Raw genomic sequence first — 21,181 nt, 5'->3', positions numbered from 1 at the left:
ACCAAATTTTAAATGAATGTCCAATTAAACATTTCACAAATAAAATGTTCCATGAACAAAGTATTATAACGTGTTTGTGCTAATGTTTTAAGAACATTAATAAAGACCCAATAACAATTTAAGATAATAAAATGTGTTCTAAGAACGGTTTGCTAACATTTCATTAAGTTATGAAAACATTATTTCTGGTTGTTCTCTGAACATTCAAAATGTCCAGTTGTTTAAATGTTTTAAAAATATACTTTTTTTGTTTTTGGTTATACGAACATTCAGGAAACAGGCAAACATTATGGGAATGGTATTTTTGATTTTAAAACAAGTAGTAAAAAACGTTAGAAGTTCAAAAAATAAAACGTTCCATTAAGGATAATACAAATAATGTTTTTGTGCTAACGTTTTGAGAACATTATTACAGATCAGATGACTCTGAACAAACGTTACCATCACTGGAAGAGCGTTTGTTCAGAACTTTGAGTGAACCTTGCCACGACGTTTTGAAAACGTTCGTTGTTATGGGTTGGTGGTGCATTCTGTGAATCTGTGAATCCGCTTGCGTTCCAGTGACGGTTAAATGTTTAGAAGTGGACCTTTTTCATCTAAAAATCATATGTTTTCATAGGATTCACATTGAATTCATACATAACCGCCACCTCATTTTCTGGTAATTCAGGTTGGTAACTCTGTAGCTTCTTTTGTGGCCCATTTGCACAAATCATGCTGGCCAGGTGTGGCTGCACATTTGCCTGAATACGCAATTCCTGACAGCAGGAATCTAGAAAAACTTGCCAAGTCATTGTCTTTTATTAGTTTTATTTATGTAAGATGTTTCCAGGGCATAGCAAGGGACTTGGGAAGTCGTTAGAAGCTTATGGCACAATTAAACGAGTGAAAAAGTCAGTGCAGGTATTGCCCTAGTGACTGCTGTAACCTGGAAACTGGTTGCCCTATAGGGCGGGACCAGGACGCTCGTGAGACGAGCTGCCATCCGACACCTGTCGCTTTGTTTTGTTTGCGAGACTCGGGAGCAAGGGAGCTGGGAGGGCAAGTAGATGCGTCACTAGTCTTCGGTTTCAGCTATCATTGAACTATGAGAAAGACAAGGAAAGAGCAAAAAGAGAGGCGAGGGATACAGAACGAAGAGGGATGAGGCCAATAATTTGCCGATCTTTGAATCTGAGGCGATGAGACTGCCTCTAACAATACTGCAGCAGGACAGAGATAGACTCATTTAGACACACACACACCTACACACTCCCACACAAATACATGTTCACACGCAAAATGATGAACTGCTGAGGATACGGTGCTAAAATCAGCTTTTAAAAGGATTTCTGTCATACCACAATTGAGAAAAAGGATCCACTCTGGACTGTGAGATATACGCTGTTAAATGAACATGAAGACTGGGAAGAAATCATTCATAGGTAGGAACTTTTTCTATTAAAAACTGACCTGTATCATCCTAGATTGTCAATTTTACTGGTAACACTTTACCATAAGGTTTCAATTTGTTAACATTAGGTTAGTTAATACAAACTAACAATGAAAAATACTTATAAAGCATGTATTCATCTTAGTTCATGTTAACAGTTACTAATACATTGTTCAAATCTGTCGGATATCTGTTAATAATATTATTTAATGGACCTGAGCTTACATGAACTAACAATGAACAGTTGTATTTTAATAACTTACATTAACAAAGATACAAAGATTACAGAAATACTGTAACAAATGTATTGCTCATTGTTAGTTAATACATTAATGTTAAGTAATGGGGCCTTATTGTAAAGTGTTACCATCTACCTTTACGTGTACAGAGTACTGCTCTGTTCTGTTTAACTCTGTTTAACTGTGTGAAATATAACGCTTAAATCTCCCATTTTGTGAGAGTGACAAAATGTCAAGATGTTTAGCTACTTCTATTCATATTGTCGAAAAGATACAAAAAATGTTAGTTCTTAGATTCTAACGTTACTGTTTTGAGTGAAACTGAGAGAAAATCATGTAATAAGGCAAATTTTGGACATAATATTGTGTTTTTGGCAGTTAAAATAAGAATAATCAGCAGATAATGCATTATGATGCTGTATGATGTTAATTGTTGGATCCAAGTGAAAAGATAAACCCACTGAGGTAAGACACACAAAACATTTATGTGTAAAATATGTGTGAACCGCAAGTTGTGACTGACTTCAGTATTGTGACGTATTTCTGAGGGAAACCGAATATTTTATAGAGGGCATGGTTTGATATTAGGGCTCCTGCTCACCTTTATACAGAAGAAACGGCATTCGGAGAATCTTCTGACTAAAAATTATGAATGCAAACAAGTCTTTTCTGTGGATTCACTTGGACGGATTAACTGTTCATCACAAGACTAGTCATTTGCACTAACAAATGAATCTCTCACACTAAATCTCTTTATAATAGGGTCAACATATGAATTATTTTTTGTATATTGGCTCCTCTTTTTCCTCACTTATTGTAAATACTTGAAGTCCTTCATTTTGCAACAAGAAAGGAGACATTACAGAGAAAATCATTAACATGGCACATATTGTCTTCAGTAGATCAGCTTTGCCAGCCCATCCATTCATTCATCCATCACAACAGACATAATCCACTTTAGTCTGATCCAGTCGTCTAGGCTTTGATCTCTCTGACTCTCTGTTTGTTTCATCTGTCACCTGAGTGAGCAGGACTCTCTTTCACTTTTATATTCAACCTGCTACTTAAGCCTTTCATATAAATACATACATACTGTATTGTCTAATTGTGCATGATTCAGTTATTCCACAGGAAAAAAAAGAAGAGTTTTTGATTACTTCCAGATAAATCAAATCCCATCTTAATTTTCCTCATTAAATATGCTGTTTCATTTGGAAGCAGTTGCCTGTAGCACAACATAAAGTAAAATGGGTTATGGATGCTTATCAGAAAGAGAAACAAAAAGGGTTATCTCAACCACACCACACATTCAAGAGTGATAATTTAGGGGGAATACTGTAGCGTGAAAACCCTGAACTGAACACAAAAATAACAGAGCTTTCAGCAGACTTTCTGTAGGACTTTCACTGTCCATATTTAGCAAAGCAGATAAGGCTTTGGAATATATAATACATATTATTTATTTATGTATTGTTTATTTATATATTATATTATTTAGTGGCATTATTTTATAAATAACTTATAAATAACTATTTTAGGCCATTTTCAATGGATTTCCTTTCCTCGCACTTTACAATAAGGTTCAATTTAATAGGTATCACAAAATAAAGATGGATAATATTCTTACATGTATTAATTTAGGTTAATGGTAAATAAAATTAATCTTTAATTATTTAGAATTTAATGATTTTAGAATTATATTGAATCATTTATTTAATTTATTTGTAATTTATTAAAATTCATTTAAAGGGGTCATATGACGTTGCTAACAAGAACATTATTTTGTGTATTTGGTGTAATGAAATGTGTTTATGCGGTTTAAGGTTCAAAAAACACATTATTTTCCACATACTGTACATTATTGTTTCTCCTCTATGCCCCGCCTTTCTGAAACGTGTCGATTTTTACAAAGCTCATCGGTCTGAAAAGCAAGGTGTGCTCTGATTGGCCAGCTATCCAGTGCGTTGTGATTGGACGAATACCTCAAGCATGTGACAGAAATGCTGCACCCCTCACATACTGTGATGCCCTGTCCGGCCGGAGCAGATCAGCTCTAGGCATGACGAAGCGGATATCGTCCTCTTTTGGAAGAGCAAACAAAGTAGTTTCGCTTTCACAACGAAGCACACAGCATCTTCACGACACGGCGGCGGCGGCAACAATACTACAGCGAGAATAAAAGTTATGCCTTCTTTCTTTGCGTGAACATTTGGACGGCGTTATGCAAATCTTCCCACGTAGTAACGTAGACATGTGGGGGCGTGTTCGAACGAGCCGTTTTAGGTAGGCGTGGCTGACTCTTAACTTTTATAAAGAATATCTCTTTGGATTTGAGACTTTAGTCTTTGCAACTTTACAGATCTTCTTTATGCACCAAGAGCTTGTAACACTCCAAAGAGAAAGAAAAAATTGAAATCGCACCATATGACCCCTTTAAAAAATACATTTAATTTAAAACTGATATTAAATCAACCAAGTTCTCTACATATTTACAGTACTAATACATTTATAATATTTTAAACTGTATAATTCATATCAGTTAAAGGGTGAACATTAACAACAGTATATAAACTAACATTAGTCTAGTCTACTACACTGTAAAAAAATATTTTTTGAAGTTGTAAGTAAAAAAAAGATTATTAAGTGTTTTACAATTTCAGTCTTTCTACTTGAAAATTTCACATTTAATTCAATGTTACTTGCTGTTTCTTTGTAATTAATTGTAATAGCAATTTCTAAGTGAAGATTGTTTCTAGTCTTCAGTGTAAATGTGTACAAAATGTTGTTTAGCATTAGTTCATGATACATAATGCATTAACTAATGTTATCAGATTGAACCTTATTAAATTATTTCAATTTCTTTTTGCAGCTATTGATATAGGCTTATTTAATTATGCTGCATCTTAACACAGGTTTTCTCCTTTGCACCCCTATGTGCTCCACTAATGGTACAGATTAGCTTTTATATTCACATTGCATGTTTTCTATTCACTTAACTGAATAGTAATGAGTGTAAACGGTTAGAGTTAGAGTTGAGAGCTTAAGAACACCCACTTACAGAGACGTCAATCCCCATTAGACAGCTCCTATTGAGCTCTATACAATACAAACACACTACAGACAACAATACATAGATGAAGGATGAGAAGAGAGAGAGAGAAAAACGGAAGTAGTGGGAGGAAGTCATGAATTAATCAGTCAAGAAATCACAGAATGTGTGGGCATGAGGTTGGCACTTAATTCATGATGGCGAGCCGGCACGGAGGTAAAGTGCCTTATGGGTCCAATGGGCCCTGAGCAGTGAGAGGAGGTGCAGAAGTCGAGAATAAACTCCCCCTTCTCTTCGGATGATTCATTTCCTGCCCACCAGAGTGTGGCAGACGGTTTCTGACCGAATGACACTCGGCCTGTTATGCAAATGCACACTCTCTTGCACTCTCAGTCGTGCAGCAGAGACCTGCGTCTCCATGGTAACGGGGCAAGTATAGTAACAGGAAATAAATAGTAATAACTGGATCTGTGACAAGTATGACAGAATGACTCATTGAGAGGAACAGACTTTACTACCTGTCCACTTGGCATATGAGCTACTGTTACTGTAACATGATATGTGGAAACATGGGCAGGTTAGTGGGGACAGAAGGACACAAGACAAATAGAGAGAAGGTTATAAAGCTGAACCAGTCACTAGTCATCTGATCTATAGGGTAAGGATTGGTCATACTTTTTCTCTGTGCTTGTCTCAGAATAAACAAACAAATAAATAAAAAGTTTTTTTAAAGTAAAAAAAAAAAAACTTATTAAAATGGAAATGTCACTTTTAGAAAATTCTTTCGGTAACACTTCACTTAAAGCCTTTTTGTATAATGCATTATAAAAGTAGTTTTAGTGCATTAATTATGCCTTGTAATGCACCTTATAATGCATTGTACAATCTCATTGTTACACTATGCATTTTAAATTAATAATAATAAAGTATAATAAATAATAATAAATAAAGCCACAAAACTAAAATTTTACATTACTCACTTTATTATATATAGCAAATTTATTGGTTCTGAAAAAAAAAAAAGTAATAAATAAAATAATATATATTTTACTCTCTTTTTTTCAGTCTAATATTCATCTGGTTCTGAGTTATGAGCTGAAATGTATTGACTGTGCAGTGGAACCAGATAAGCACTATCCAGTTTTCCTCTGCAATAGGTGGTATTCCACTGAAGATCTTGCCCATCGCTTTTGTTATTTGAAACCTGAATTACCCTCCATGGTTCCTCTTAACTGTTATCGGAAAGATAAGATGTTTGGTTAATACAAAGCACGTAACTCTTAAGCTGTTTGATATCACGCCACCTGATCATGTAAACAGACTCTAAATGTATTGACTGTGCAGTGGAACCAGATAAGCACTATCCAGTTTTCCTCTGCAATAGGTGGTATTCCACTGAAGATCTTGCCCATCGCTTTTGTTATTTGAAACCTGAATTTCCCTCCATGGTTCCTCTTAACTGTTATCGGAAAGATAGGATGTTTGGTTAATACAAAGCACGTAACTCTTAAGCTGTTTGATATCACGCCACCTGATCATGTAAACAGACTCTGGCAAGGCTCCAGTAACCCACCATATATTGCTCCACTGGCAGGGCAGTTTTAAACCTCTCAGAAAGTACTCGAGCTCTTTGTGTAAGATGAAAGGATGACAAGGGCATTACGCATATGTAGACTGGATTTACAGATAGAACAGGTTATGCATTCCAGAAGAAGTGTAGGCTAATGGGAGTGAACATGCAAATCACACACGACCCAGGGCTTATTATAGGTAACTAAAACTAGAATCAAAACCAAAAAGTAAAATAAACATTAAAAAACATATTTTTTTAATCTGCTAGTTGCCAAAGCAACATTTCTCATTTTCATTTAAATGAGAAATGTACTAAAACTGAAATAAAAAATAATCAACTATAGACATATTTAAACAAAATTAATTAAACTTTAACTAAACGAAATTAAAAAGAAAAAGGAAAATATAAATAAAAACAAATTCAAAAATGTTAAAAAATACTATCTCAGTGACATAAAATAACACTAAAGGAACAATGCAGTATCAATACCATTTCATTTTTCTCTTCACTTTTTTATTTTACTGTGGCTACTTTATAATTAACTTTCAGAAATAATGTTCAAAAATTGTACCTTTAGGGGTACAAAAGCTTGCGGGGCAGTACCCTTAAAAATACACCTTTGTTCCTTCTTTATCCCTAAAGGGTGCAAGAGTGCATTACTTCATTAAGGGTACCTATCATGTACTAATATCATGTGCTGCTACTAACAACTCCGTTAAAACACAGTTAGGTTTCTTAAGTAATAACCTAAACAGTCATGCAAAAAATCTTGGAGTCCATTTTGATCCTCACCTCCAATTTTGACAAGCATGTAAATGCAGTTGTAAAGAGTAGCTTTTTTCATCTCAGATCAGTGGCAAAAGTGAAGCACTTTCTTTCTAGAAAAGACCTTGAAATTGTAATTCATGCACTAATTTCCTCTCGATTGGATTACTGTAACTCTTTGTACATTGGCTTACCTCAATCGACACTGTCTCGGTTACAGATGGTTCAAAATGCAGCAGCCAGATTCTTAACAGGAACTAAGAAAAGGGATCATGTCTCCCCTGTCCTTGCCTCATTGCACTGGCTCCCTATAAAATTTAGAGTTGACTTTAAAATCCTTCTATTTGCATATATAGGCATTGCATAATTCTGGCCCGGATTATATTTGTGATCTTATTAGGCCTTATACGGCCTCTAGGACATTAAGATCGTGTGATCAGTTACTTTTATCTGTCCCCCGTTCTTGTTGTAAAACAAAAGGTGACCGAGCTTTCTCAGTGGTTGCCCCAAAGCTGTGGAACAGTCTACCTTTGACCATCAGAGCTTCTCCATCACTGGATGCTTTTAAATCCAGCTTAAAGACTTATTTTTACTCTCTAGCATTTGGGTGATGCTGTATGTGTACTTTAAATAGTTGAATTGGTGTTAAATGTTGTTTTATGTATTTACATTTTAATTGTTTTTATATTTGTTTTATTTTCCTTTGTCTTTTTCTTTTTTTCTCTCTTTTCAATTTAGATTTATTTTACGGTTGTGTTAAACTTAAATTTGCCTTGCCTTGCCTAATATGCACCCTTTAGGGATAAAGAAGGTCCAAAGGTGTACTTTCAAGGGTACTGACCCACAAGCTTTTGTACCCCTGAAGGTACAATTTTTGCACTTTTTTTTACTTTTTGATGCCATAAAACCTCAAATATGATGATCCATTTGTGAGGACCTCTTTCCTAAAATATATGTTCACGTAAAAGGACACACAAATACTTATAAAATATTATTCAGAATTTTTATAATTAAAATATGGTGTGGACACCAGTTTGAAAACACCTTAGTTTTTACAGTTGGCTAACCTGGCAAATTCTGTACTAAAGGACAGGATGGCATCACATTATGGCACACTTATATAACTTACAGGGTCAGTGGACCACATTTGGAGAACAGGCTGAAAAATAAATGATGTGGTTTAGAGAGTATCGCTTTACGTAAGCCGTGCCTCCTCACACCCTTGACCTGGTCGGATGGTGGCTTGTTCAGAGACGAGGATCTGGTAAAACACAGGCTTTAACAGATTAATAATGTGCGTCATTATCGGAAACGCCAGTTCACTAAGTAATAGGGTGAATATTTTAGCACATCTGTTCAGCACAGGAATGTCTTCCATTAACAGAGACCTTAATAGCAGGCAAGTGATCCTCCAGCCCTGTTTTCACTGCATGCTTTTCATTTCTCATTTTTCACTGCTTCACGTTCTTCCTCATCATTACTGATAAGGATTAGAGGTTAATCTGTTACACTATGCTGAGATTACGAGCCAGCTGTGTAGTAATTTTCCAATGATAGAAAGTTTTTGATCTGGCTCACATGAATGGAAGCGCTTCCGTTCCTCGCGTCGCCCTCTACCGGCGGAACAGAGACTCGCGGGATCCCGTGCCATCACATCTGGCAAGTCTCCTCGGTTACTCTTGAGTGATGTCAGAGCCTCGCCTCCACAACCACGTGCTCCGTATAAAACTAGCAGTCCAGGGCTGGCGGGGGAAGACTGTAGCGCTGGCAGCATCAGAGCCCAGCAGTGCGCTCCGTCAAGCCGTTTGCTGCTGGGAGATCAGCGCTTTGCAATAAAACACAGGCTTAACCGAAGGAATACATTCCTCCTGTGGATTTATACTTATAATAATAGTGATGGCAGTTACTCAGGCTGGATGTGACTTGACATACTGCAGGATGAGGGCCATCGTGTCCGTTCTTACCGGTACGTCTCAACACATTTGAGTTATTCTGGTGTCTTAATAGATTTCGTTTGCATATGTTGTTTTTTTGGGGGGTTGGGGGTATGCAATATGTCAAATATGTGAAAAGGAAAAAAAAATGAAAGAATAGAAATATATGCTTTTTAGGGATGTAAAAGAGTTTTTTTGTGTGTGTGTGTTGTACAGTCAATTTTTAGACATAACGTTGCAATTATTTTTATTAGTATTATTTATCTTCATCATTATTTATTATTATTATTATACTAATCGCATTTTTATATAGCCATGCAAAATGATTGCATGATTAAAAATATTGCATTTTTCGGGTTTAAATATTTTTATGCTGTTTTATTAAATTATGTGGTTCCATGAGAGTGATAGAAATGATCGTTCTTGATAAACAGCAGATCTGTACAGATACAGTGAGCAATGCGGTCTGTTGTGTAACACTGACACTGTTCTTGACATTAAACCATTTCACACGGATCCTCTGAATCACGGCTTCTAAAAGAAAAACGTTTTCTGGCAGACTCGACGTGCAAATGATTATTTTACCGATAACCTTTAAGATTTCGAAGGGTTTCCCATCACATATGGTTGGCAGTTCAATCAGTTCAAATGCAGGGTGTTAGTGACGTCAGCTGTGGATTTCCTTCTGACCTAAATGCTTGTTGTTGTTTTTTTCCAGCTTTTATTAAAGAAAGGAAGATGGGCTTAAACGACTTCATCCAGAAGCTTGTTTCCAACCCTCCCATCTGTCAACAGTAAGTATCTCAATATTTAATAATATGAACATGGAAATAAACAATTGCATGATGCTTTTACAGTTACAAGTATATGTGTGAACCGAAAAAGGCAAAATCAACAAATAAGAGTAGAGATGATTTCTGTTTCAAAATCAGTAAGAAAGTGGTTCAGGGAAAATTCCATCCTTCATTCATAAAGGCAACCCTGTGACCTGTAGTGTATTTATATAGGCCTTCAATGAGGTGACTGTACTAGAGGATGTAATCCCATCATCTGAGTTTAGCTGTGCGTTCTGCTAATTGTGCAGGTTAATCTGTACCGGCGAGATAAAGCCAAGCACCAGAATAGTGTTCCACGAAAAGATGTTCAGGCCGCCGCTTGGCCGCAGTAAGCACCTTTGAGAAAATCCCTAATGTCCCCTAGACGAGGATAAGGGCCTAATTCAATTAAGTGCGGCCCATTTGGTCTTAGAGTCATTCAGGTCGGACCAGCGGAAAATTTCTCACCGCGTCATCTCAGATGCTCCACAATATTCAGTCAAGGAGATTGTGTAAAAAGTTGAGATTTCAGCTCTCAATAGTCTAAAAGTCATAATTTTGGGCTGAGAGAAAGGTTTCAATAAAATATCATTTGATCTAAATTTTATTAGTAGATGCATCCATTCTCATAATCTTGCACAAGGAACAGCTGTCTTGTCAGGTCAAAAAGAAATGTTGAATTTCCAATAAACCTGAAACAGCCCCTCATAAACTTCACTAACACTGCCATCTATCTGCCTGCAAACGCATTACAGGAAATAATTCATTTAAAGGAAAGTTCTGGATTAAATACATTTACAAAAACAAACATTTTGACTCATTTTAAAGAGATTGGAAGTATGTTGGGCAATCGTTGCATAATCATGCTCCAATAGATTTCCATTGTTTTATTTTGATTTATACAAACTGTGGGTCTTGAACAAAGTTAACTCTGAAAATAAAATCCATAATATTTTTTAATCTCTTTGCCTTAGTGCCGAGGTTGGTTCGTTCTTAAAAATCGATGAGAACCAGAATGAGGAGCTGGAGGAGAATCACCTGTATTTGGCCAATCCCAGGAGCTCTTTGGCTGAGGAGACTCAGTGCGTAGTTCCTCTTCGTTTGTTTGGTTAATTGGATTCCAGTCAGCCAGGCTGCTTGTTGTTTGCATTACTAATGTTGTTTAATTTCCTTAACAGGATCAAACCTTCGGATTTTGACTACTTAAAGATCATTGGGAAGGGGAGCTTTGGAAAGGTGGGCACAAACAGCTTTTTAATACAGTCAAGATGTCAACACTTATGTCATATCTTCAAGTGAGAATCCTAACGGCATCGTATTTCACAGGTTCTGCTCGCAAGGCACAAGAAAAATGAACAATACTATGCTGTGAAGGTGCTGCAGAAGAAAATCATTCTGAAAAAGAAAGAGGTAAGACCCAATGCCGTGTTCACATAGATGTGAAAGCACTTTGCCACAATTGCTGTATAGTAACAATTAACACTTAATATGTTTTTCAGCAAAAGCATATCATGGCAGAAAGGAGTGTATTAATGAAAAATATCAAGCATCCATTCCTGGTGGGGCTGCACTACTCTTTCCAAACCACAGACAAACTGTATTTTGTGCTAGACTACGTCAATGGAGGCGAGGTTAGTAAACAATGCATTCATACTGTACTCTCATATAGCTCAAAAGGGGCCGCACCTCAGCTCAAAATAGCTGACTGACTTTGTATGTTTTTTTCCCCCTCCTGCAGCTGTTCTACCACCTCCAGCGTGAGCGGGTGTTTTTGGAGCCCAGGGCGAGGTTTTATGCTGCTGAAATCGCTAGTGCACTCGGTTACCTCCACTCACTGCACATAGTTTACAGGTATGCGATTGGCTGCAGTGCCCCTAGTGGAGACGTAGTTGAACCTGTGTCCTCAATTCTGTTTATTATAATGGGGTCTTATCATTTTCTGTCAATTTTCACAGAGACTTAAAGCCAGAGAACATCCTCCTGGACTCTCAGGGCCACATTGTGTTGACAGATTTTGGTCTATGCAAAGAAGGACTGGAACCCAACGGCACAACCACAACGTTCTGTGGAACTCCCGAGGTCAGTCATTCATGAATAGATTAACCCTTGTAAAAAAGAAGTGTCCTACATAAGTGAATCAATAAAGCACTCTAAAGTTTAACTAATTGCATTTAATATAGATGTAAACTATAATACAATTGCAGTTAACATGCAATTAAGTATTCTAAAAACATTACATTAAGTTCACATTTAAGTATATTCTTTTATTTTTATAAAAAGTACTCTTTTTTTTATTTTTCACCAGTACTTGGCTCCCGAGGTGCTTCAGAAACAGGCATATGATCGTACAGTGGACTGGTGGTGCCTGGGATCAGTGCTCTTTGAGATGCTGTATGGACTGGTGAGGAAGACCTATCAAGTCTTTTGCCTGAAAAATGACTAGATCAGCTGTAGCAAAGGATATATTTTGCAAACAATGTGAATTTATTTCTCTGTGTCTGTTTTTCTAGCCTCCATTCTACAGTCGCAACACAGCCGAGATGTACAGCAACATCCTTCACATGCCTCTAGTCCTGAAGCCTAATGTGTCCAACGCTGGCCGTGACCTGCTGGAGGGTCTGCTGCACAAGGACCGTACCAAGAGACTGGGCTCCAAAGATGATTTTGTAAGTGGACACAACACACCACATGCATAAAGTTTATTTTCCTGAGATTCTTATTCTGCAGATTCTTATACAAGCTTTTGCTTATTTGAAGCTGGAAATGAAGTTCCACAGCTTTTTCTCTCCCATCAACTGGGACGACCTCATGGCCAAAAAGATCATGCCTCCTTTCATTCCTACAGTGGTAAGTTAACTCTTTATCTGCAAAGGTTAAATTATAAGTAATTTAAAGTACATTTGAAATGTTTTAATAATCTTCTGTTGTGCTTTAAAGAAGGACACATATTTTGATGTGTTGACTAACATACTAAACATATAAAGTATTTGATTATAATGTAGTGTGTTATTTAAATACAGAGTTCTGGCATGAAACTCTAGATGGCGCAGTTCGATAGGTCTAACTCCATCTGACCTAATGACATCATTATCACATGGCACCTGACAGCGTAGCAGATCTATTCCGCCAAGACCAAATACATTAACATTGTCATGTACATTACCATGCCAATCCCTCCGAGAGTTGTCATGACAGAAATAGAGAGTTCTTGCATGAAACTCTGATGGCGCGGTCCGATAGATCTAACTCCATCTGACCTAATGACATCATTATCACATGGCACCTGATTGGTTCTCTCCTGTATCGGTAGCCAATGAGCTCGCTGCTCAACATTCAAATATATAACTAGTGCTTGCCGTAGCAGTTGCAGACTGCTCCCTCCACCTCCCCCAGCTCCACCTGTATAGATCTGCTACGAGGTGATTCATGTATGCTATATGGGGGTTAATTCACGTATGTTATATGTGCAGCAGCAATATTTCTTACATGCTCACAGCAGCATGTTGTGGATGTATTGGCAGTAGCAAGTATCGGTACTTGCTCTGCCGCAGCAGCGTAGCAGATCTATTCCGCCAAGACCAAATACATTAACATTGTCATGTAAATTACCATGCAAATCCCTCCGAGAGTTCTCATGACAGAACTACATTTAAAGTTAATATACTTCAAATTAACTAAATTGCAACTTCATTATTACAAATGTGTAAATTTAAATATGTGACATGCAAGTTTCAACAGAAATGACATGAAAGCATATCTTAGTTTACCGTAAATCATTGTCAATACAAGGTGGTAACATTAAGATTAATATTTCTGATTGGGTGTTTAATAAATTCTCTCTTTATTGAATCTACAGACTGGTCCCACTGATCTCCGGCACTTTGACCCAGAGTTCACCCACTTACCCGTGTCGACCTCTCTATGCAACACCGATAACCTGCACGTGACCAGCAGCGTACGGGAGGCTGCCGGAGCATTCCCAGGCTTTTCTTACGGTCCCCCGGCTGACCATGCCTTCCAGTAATGGCTTCCATGACCCTCCAGAACGTCCATTCCAGCATCACTAGACGCATCCAGAAGAAGGACCACAGTGTGGGACACTTAGCTCTTCCGATTTATTTGCATGCACGACCTGGCAGCACAAGGGACACTCGTGCATTACCAAGAGGAATGTGGGACATTGTAGGACACAAACTACAGTAACAACAACTTCCAGAAAAGATGCAATGTGTGCCAATGGATGCAGAGAGGACTTGAGCTCCTAGAAAGAGAGCTTAGAAGTGCCTGAGAGTTTAACTGATGATCTGTGGAAAAAACAGGCATTTGTACAACAAACTATTGCCTGCCAGAGACAATGGCACCAGCTACTAGGCGAAACGCCTTTTGTGATCTTTTACATTTGATCAAAATGTCTTTGGATGATGTTTTATTTATTTGCATTTTTCATGCATCATTGCACAGTGGAGGTAAAGGATCAAGAAAAGTACAAAATACATGGACGGTCTGAAAAAGGAGTTATCATATCAACCCCCACCAATACAAGAGGATACACAGGCTGTCCGACTCAAATATCAATACATTTTTACTGAATACAAATGTTAATTTAATAACTGCATTATTTATCATACTGCATTATATTAGTGTGGTTTAGCTTAACTCTTCAGTCCTACTTAAAACTTCCTAAGCTACGTTTAGGTTTATATTAGAAGGAAAATTAGTTAAACAAGGCTTTTAGCTGTGATTATTTGTCTGAATGACTAGAAGATATCCTGTGTTCCTCCTAAAATCAATATTTTGTCTTACAAGTACTTTCTTTCCTTTTTTTTTCTCCAATGCCAGCACTTTTACACAAAATGCCAGACACTGTGTTTCCTGGGAAGGCAATTTTAGTAGTCGCACATCACATTCTGTTACATTTAGTGAGATGGATGTATGTTTTATACGTCTGTTTATCATTGCTATCTGAAGTGATTGCTGTCCATTGCAAACACAGCATGTCGATTAGATTGTATTGAAACCTTTGCATCATGTACAGAAGTTATGTAGGAGCCCAGAAGGAACTTTGTCTTTTTTTGTTCAAATTGTGCCTGTACAGCTAATTTATGTACATTGTGATACATGTGTGTCTATCATTCCTGTCTGTATCACTCTGGGTTGGACAGGGACATGGAATGCTGTGCAATAGAAATGGTGACTTGATAGAGATGTGAACAATTTGTCATGGGACGATTGAGTGGTATCGACTTAATGAAGGAGAGGGGTTTGGATGCCCTCATGAAACGCATCCCTGTTTTAATTGTAATATATTTCATATATCATTGGACCAATAATGCGCTATACATTGTTCTTTAGATAACTGCAAACATGGCAATATGGATAAAGTTTATTGTATTTCCATTTTTGGAAGTTATTCATATATTGTTTTATATTTTTCCATGTATATTTATTTACATGTTGCATATTTTACCTCTAATGATCAGAGTATTAAATTCTTAGAATAATGAAATATTGAGAATGATCGATATGAATGCAAAATAAATATGTAAAAATTAATCTGTGTCTTAGTGTACTTATTCCTCACCTTAGTTTTGATGTTTAATTTGCAATGCATTGATTTTGCTTATCGTTCACACTGGGGTCTACACCAGCATCTTCGCAACCATTCATAGTAATTTGGAAAATGAATGGATGAGAGGAATCTTTTGTACTGTATATACATAAAACATCTATCTAGTTGGAGATGTTGAAGAGGGTAGTGGGTTGCTGCTCATTAAGACCCAAGTTTGAGTCTTATTTATGTTTTTAAAAAATTCTTAATTTTTGAAAGAAGTATTATGCTCACCAAGGTTTTATTTATTTGATCAAAAATACAGCAAAAACAGTAATATTGTGAAATATTATTACAACTTCAAATAACAATTTTATATATATTAAAATGTAATTTATTCCTGTGCTGCAACTGAATTTTCAGCATCATTACTCCAGTTTTTAGTGTCACATAATTACACATTACTGTTGGCTAGATATTGTTCCTTCTTGTCTTTTAATTCAGGGTTTGAATGTTGTCTCTGTCAACAGTGAATAGGAGTTTAATAGATTATATTTTTATATGTATTATATTTTGTTATATTTTAAGCAAGCTCTGGTTTTATAACTATAGATCTCAAAATTGGCAAAATTCCTATAGCTAAAATACTGGAGAAGTTTGTTTATAATGAGCTTTCTAAATTTTAAAGTAAGATTTTTGACAAATTTTAATCAGGTTTTAGATCAAAACATAGCACAGAAACTGATTGTTTCAAAGTGGCTAATGATTTGTTGATGTTGGTAGATTAAGGGAACTGTGCTATTTTAGTGCTGTTTGATCTCAGTTTTTTGACATGGTGGACCATGAGATTCTTCTTGCCCACTTAAGTCAGTGGGAGAAGCTTGCATTAAAGTGATTCTTTCTTATTTAAAGGAGCTTTATCTTCTCTGCCCCATCTCCTTTGGGGTTCCTCAGGGTTCTATTTTTGGCCCTGTTCTCTTTATATATGCTTCCATTGGGATTAATTTGTCAATGTTGCATATTATTGCTGTGCGGAAGACAGCTGTATCAACCTTTAAAGTGTAAAAATAACTCCAAACTAATGTCTCTGCTAGGTTGTTTGGATGACATTATGAGATGGATGGCTCTTATATCCTTCAGTTTAATGATTCAAAATCTGAAGTGGTGGTATTTGGCCCAACAATTAATTAACCATCTTAGTCCTCTATCCACTAACTTAAATATTCAGGGCTAAGGGCTATTACTAAAATACTATTATTATGATTATTTATGTTTTTTTTTCTTTCTTCTTTTTTTAAGATATAGAATTTGTTATTCATGCTTTGTTTCGTATAGACTGGATTATTGTAATAGCTATAATTGGGGCAAACAAATTGCATTCATGTTTACAGTTAGTGCGAAATGCAGCGTCACATTTAATGGATTTAATCGTTCTTTCTGAATGAAATTGTTAGGGGGTTTTTTAAGGAAAAAAAATCTTACTGACCACAAACGGTCGGTAAGTGGGGGTTACTAAAGTCAGTTTATCATAGTATGATATATTGATGATTGCCTCAGTAGTCATCTCTTATGTCTGCAATAACTACAGAGTTTTAGCGGGAAAAAATACTGATTTTAAATACTGACAAGGGGTAAACTGATTTGAAGGAACGTCTAGTTTCTGCGCATGCGCGTTGCGAATTGTAGCGACTTCCTGCCAAATAGTTGTCCCTAACAACACACAGCACCTCACCGAGGGAATTTCAGTTCAAGGAAACATAAAGTTTCCTCGGAAGTAGCACTTGGTGACATGGTAAGAGTTTCTTTCCCATCTGTGTGTCGTACACTGTGCATTTGAGCGCTTTGATGAACGGTTTAGTGTGTAATGGTAAGGTCAGTGAGCCGTGAGCTAAATAACACACGTTGGCTAACTGGTCAAACTGTGCTAAACGAGTACATTAACAAAGCTACCACTGGAAAACGGCTTAAGTTGTGTCCACTTATAGTATGTACGTCAGCAGTGAAATGCATGTTTCCAAAGATGAACACAATTAATGTGTGTGGTATCTTGGACATCTTCGGTGAACTAGCCACAGTTTTGAAGTGAAACGCTGGATGTGTCTCAAACCCCATCGAGCCTCCTACCTGGGCTGTACTTTTCGGTGTCATAGGAGCAAGACTTTGTTTATATAGCGAAATACTAGAGAAGTAGAGTCTGAAAGCAATGTGGGATCCTCAACTTCATTGGGCACCCGTCCTTGAGTCACTGCGGTTCAGTGTTTTAAATTTACATTACTTCAGCCTCTGCCATTGAGAGCCTCCTGCTATTGTGTTTTGTTTGATAGGTTAATTCTGTACTGACTGTTCACTTTCATGCAAACACATGCACCAACTCCTAGTTGAGCTGAGCTGACCTGTCCTATATATATTTATATCTGACATAGATGTTTATAAATCTTTTATGTATGTGTATGTATACCTAAACATAAAAATAAAAAATATAAGTTTTGTCAATTTGTAAATGCTGAAGATGTGTATGCAGAAGATTTTAAAAAAAATAGTATACACTTTCTTAAGTTTGAGGTAAGTAAGATTACATTTTTTTAATAAATTAATACTTTTGGTTAGCAAGGATGCATTAAATTGATCAAAATAACAGTGAAGAGGTTTACAAAAAAATACATTACAAATAAAGTTGTTCTTTTGAACTTTCTATTTAAAGAATCTTGGAAAAATGTATCCTGGTTTCACAAAAATATGAAGCAGCACAACTGTTTTCAACATTGATAATAATATAAATGTTTATTGAGCAGCAAATCAGCATATTAGAAGGATTTCTGAAGGAACATGTGACACTGAAGACTGGAGTAATGATGCTTAAAATTCAGCTTTGGTCACAGGAATAAATTACACACACAGATATGTGACGTGTGTGTGTGTGTGTATATATATATATATATACAGGTGCATCTAAAAAAAAATTTAATATCATGAAAAAGTTCATTTTTTGTAACATTTCAAAAAGTGAAACTTTCATATATTCTAGATTCATTACATGTAAAGTAAAACATTTAAAAAGTTTTTTTTTGTTTGTTTTAATTTTGATGATTAGAGCGTACAGCTCATGAAAGTCAAAAATCCAGTCAAATCCAATCAAAATATAATATTTCCTAAGATCAATCAAAAAATGGATTTGCAAAACAGAAAAGTTGAGGTTCTTCAAAGTATGTTCATTTATGCACTCAATACTTGGTCGGGGCTCCTTTAGCACAAATGACAGCATCAGTGAGTGTGGCATAGAAGCGATCAGCCTGTGGCACTGCTGAAGCACTATTGAGCCTTCAGCTCATCTGTATTTTTGGATCGACCGATCTTTCTCTTGAAAATATCCCATAGAGTCCATATGGGGTTCAGGTCAGGCATGTTGGCTGGTTAATCAAGCACAGTAATATCATGGTCAGCAAAGCACTTGGAAGTAGTTTTGGCACTGTGGGCAGGTGCTAAGTCCTGCTGGAAAAGGAAATCAGCATCTCCATAAAGCTTGTCAGCAGATGGAAGCATAAAGATAATGTTCTTTTTAGCAACATCATATCTTTAAACAGAAAACTTTTAAAAAAAAATTTGGGGAACAACAATTTAAAGCAGTATTACACTTATTGTTTTTATGCTTAAACCCTTTTTGTCTTCCACATACATGCAGACTTGACGCGCTACATGTAAACGATATTCTTTGTTATATTTTCCTGTCAAAAATAACGGAGTTCCTTTGGATTTTTTCAGCTTTTAAGAACTGGCGGGTTCTCCGGTAGTGGGCAGAACTAATGTGCAAACGGCAATCTCATTGGCTGGCGCTCACCTATTATCGTCTCTGTTTTGATTTCAGCGAATCAGTTAGAGCGAACGCACACAACCTGATTAATATTCATGAATCTAGCAGCTCTTTAATCCTTAATGCATTTTATACTGTTCTTATTAAATTAAAAAATTAAATTAAAATTAAATGAAATGTGTATATATTAGTATATCAGTCTGGCAAGTAAACTAAAAAATTTACTAGCCAATGGCGATTCAATTGCCAAGGTGTCAGAGCAGCGTCGGCACCACATGGGGGCCTGGCCCGGCCCGGCCACCTCGGTCACTGTGCCCCCTCACCTCTGCATGGTGCCGTCTCCGTAGTGGGCGCCCTGATTTTAGTCGGTGAGGCAAGGTACTGCCCTGGGAAGGTCTCCCAGGCTGTTAAATACACAGATTAAAAGCGAAATGTTTTCATTTCGGTTCGTTCTTAGCAAAAAAAAATATTTTTCCCGTTCAGGTTATGCAGAGTGAAATAAGAACGGTGCTGCATTTAGAAAGAATTCTTATTAACTTTGCTATTATTCTTGAATTTTCAAACTGCTAACACTTTGCAGTTTCGAATTATGCCTTTACTGTATGACCAAAAATTACGGAGTAGTCTATTTTATGTTTCAGCTGTTTGATCGCGCCGGCGCCTCACGCGCACACTATATATGCTACTGCATTCATTGGAAACAGAACAGCCATTCACCGTGCCGTTTGGTGTGAGCACCGGTCCACTGTGGCATATTTTTGCTCATTATGATATTTTTCAGTCGATACTGGAACTGCGTGAACTACAAAGCCTATTTTACCGAATAAATAGGCTAATAGTTTAGCTTCAAATAGGCTACATTAGAGTAGCGCTTGTTGTTTGTCATTTCTCCGATCACAAATGCAGACATGGTTTTATGTTTACGCGGCGCGATGCAACGCATTTCAGAAAGGCGGGGCATAGAGGAGAAACAATAATGTACAGTATGTGGAAAATAATGTGTTTTTTTTAACCTTAAACCGCATAAACACATTTCATTACACCAAATACACAAAATAATGTTCTTTTTAGCAACATCATATCTTTAAACAGAAAACTTTTAAAAAAAAATTTGGGGAACAACAATTTAAAGCAGTATTACACTTATTGTTTTTATGCTTAAACCCTTTTTGTCTTCCACATACATGCAGACTTGACGCGCTACATGTAAACGATATTCTTTGTTATATTTTCCTGTCAAAAATAACGGAGTTCCTTTGGATTTTTTCAGCTTTTAAGAACTGGCGGGTTCTCCGGTAGTGGGCAGAACTAATGTGCAAACGGCAATCTCATTGGCTGGCGCTCACCTATTATCGTCTCTGTTTTGATTTCAGCGAATCAGTTAGAGCGAACGCACACAACCTGATTAATATTCATGAATCTAGCAGCTCTTTAATCCTTAATGCATTTTATACTGTTCTTATTAAATTAAAAAATTAAATTAAAATTAAATGAAATGTGTATATATTAGTATATCAGTCTGGCAAGTAAACTAAAAAATTTACTAGCCAATGGCGATTCAATTGCCAAGGTGTCAGAGCAGCGTCGGCACCACATGGGGGCCTGGCCCGGCCCGGCCACCTCGGTCACTGTGCCGGATGATGCACATGTTGTATTTTTGCATGCTGGTGAACTGTTATACCAGGAATATGCAGTTACAGCCAGCATCCTTGTAATGCATGGAGAATAGGGCTGTCACGATTATGAAATTTGGCTGACAATTAATTGTCTAAAAATAGTCACGGTTATTGCGATTTAATTGTCTGTTTTAGGGCTTTGGTGATTATGATGATTATGCCGATTATCACGATTAATTGTCTGCTTTTTATGGCTTTCATTATATAATTGTGATTAATTTAAGGGTTCTGTAAATAATTATGATGTTATCTTTTAATCTTTTTGAGTTATTATTTTGCAGTGTACGATTATATAGAGTATTCCAAATTCTAAGAATTGGCCAATACCGATCCAACACCACC

At 36.7% G+C, this 21,181-nt stretch overlaps 2 protein-coding genes across 4 annotated transcripts in view; both read left to right on the top strand.

Annotated features, from left to right (window-relative positions):
- The first annotated feature begins 8,792 nt into the window (after positions 1 to 8,792).
- LOC107738591 (serine/threonine-protein kinase Sgk1-like) lies at positions 8,793 to 14,856 on the top strand. The gene is made up of 12 exons (XM_016550360.1): positions 8,793 to 9,024; positions 9,711 to 9,786; positions 10,782 to 10,889; positions 10,986 to 11,043; positions 11,134 to 11,217; positions 11,307 to 11,438; positions 11,546 to 11,658; positions 11,763 to 11,886; positions 12,113 to 12,208; positions 12,318 to 12,473; positions 12,565 to 12,654; positions 13,664 to 14,856. The coding sequence occupies exons 1-12, from the start codon at positions 8,955 to 8,957 to the stop codon at positions 13,829 to 13,831; spliced, it is 1,275 nt and encodes a 424-aa protein (XP_016405846.1). The 5' UTR covers positions 8,793 to 8,954; the 3' UTR covers positions 13,832 to 14,856.
- Positions 14,857 to 17,008: 2,152 nt separating this feature from the next.
- The window catches only part of LOC107738590 (eyes absent homolog 3-like), a 24,164-nt gene continuing 19,991 nt past the window's right edge, over positions 17,009 to 21,181 (top strand). For all 3 annotated transcript variants that reach the window (XM_016550358.1, XM_016550359.1, XM_016550357.1), the window contains exon 1: positions 17,009 to 17,147. The gene's annotated coding sequence lies outside the window, so the exon portion shown is untranslated. The remainder of the gene's footprint in view (positions 17,148 to 21,181) is intronic.

The sequence above is a fragment of the Sinocyclocheilus rhinocerous genome, unplaced genomic scaffold (genome assembly GCF_001515625.1).
Source record: "Sinocyclocheilus rhinocerous isolate Xijiao unplaced genomic scaffold, SAMN03320098_v1.1 scaffold525, whole genome shotgun sequence".
Lineage (NCBI taxonomy): Eukaryota > Metazoa > Chordata > Actinopteri > Cypriniformes > Cyprinidae > Sinocyclocheilus > Sinocyclocheilus rhinocerous.
Note: the sequence above shows the minus strand (reverse complement) of the source record. Positions and strands in the feature narration are given on the sequence as shown.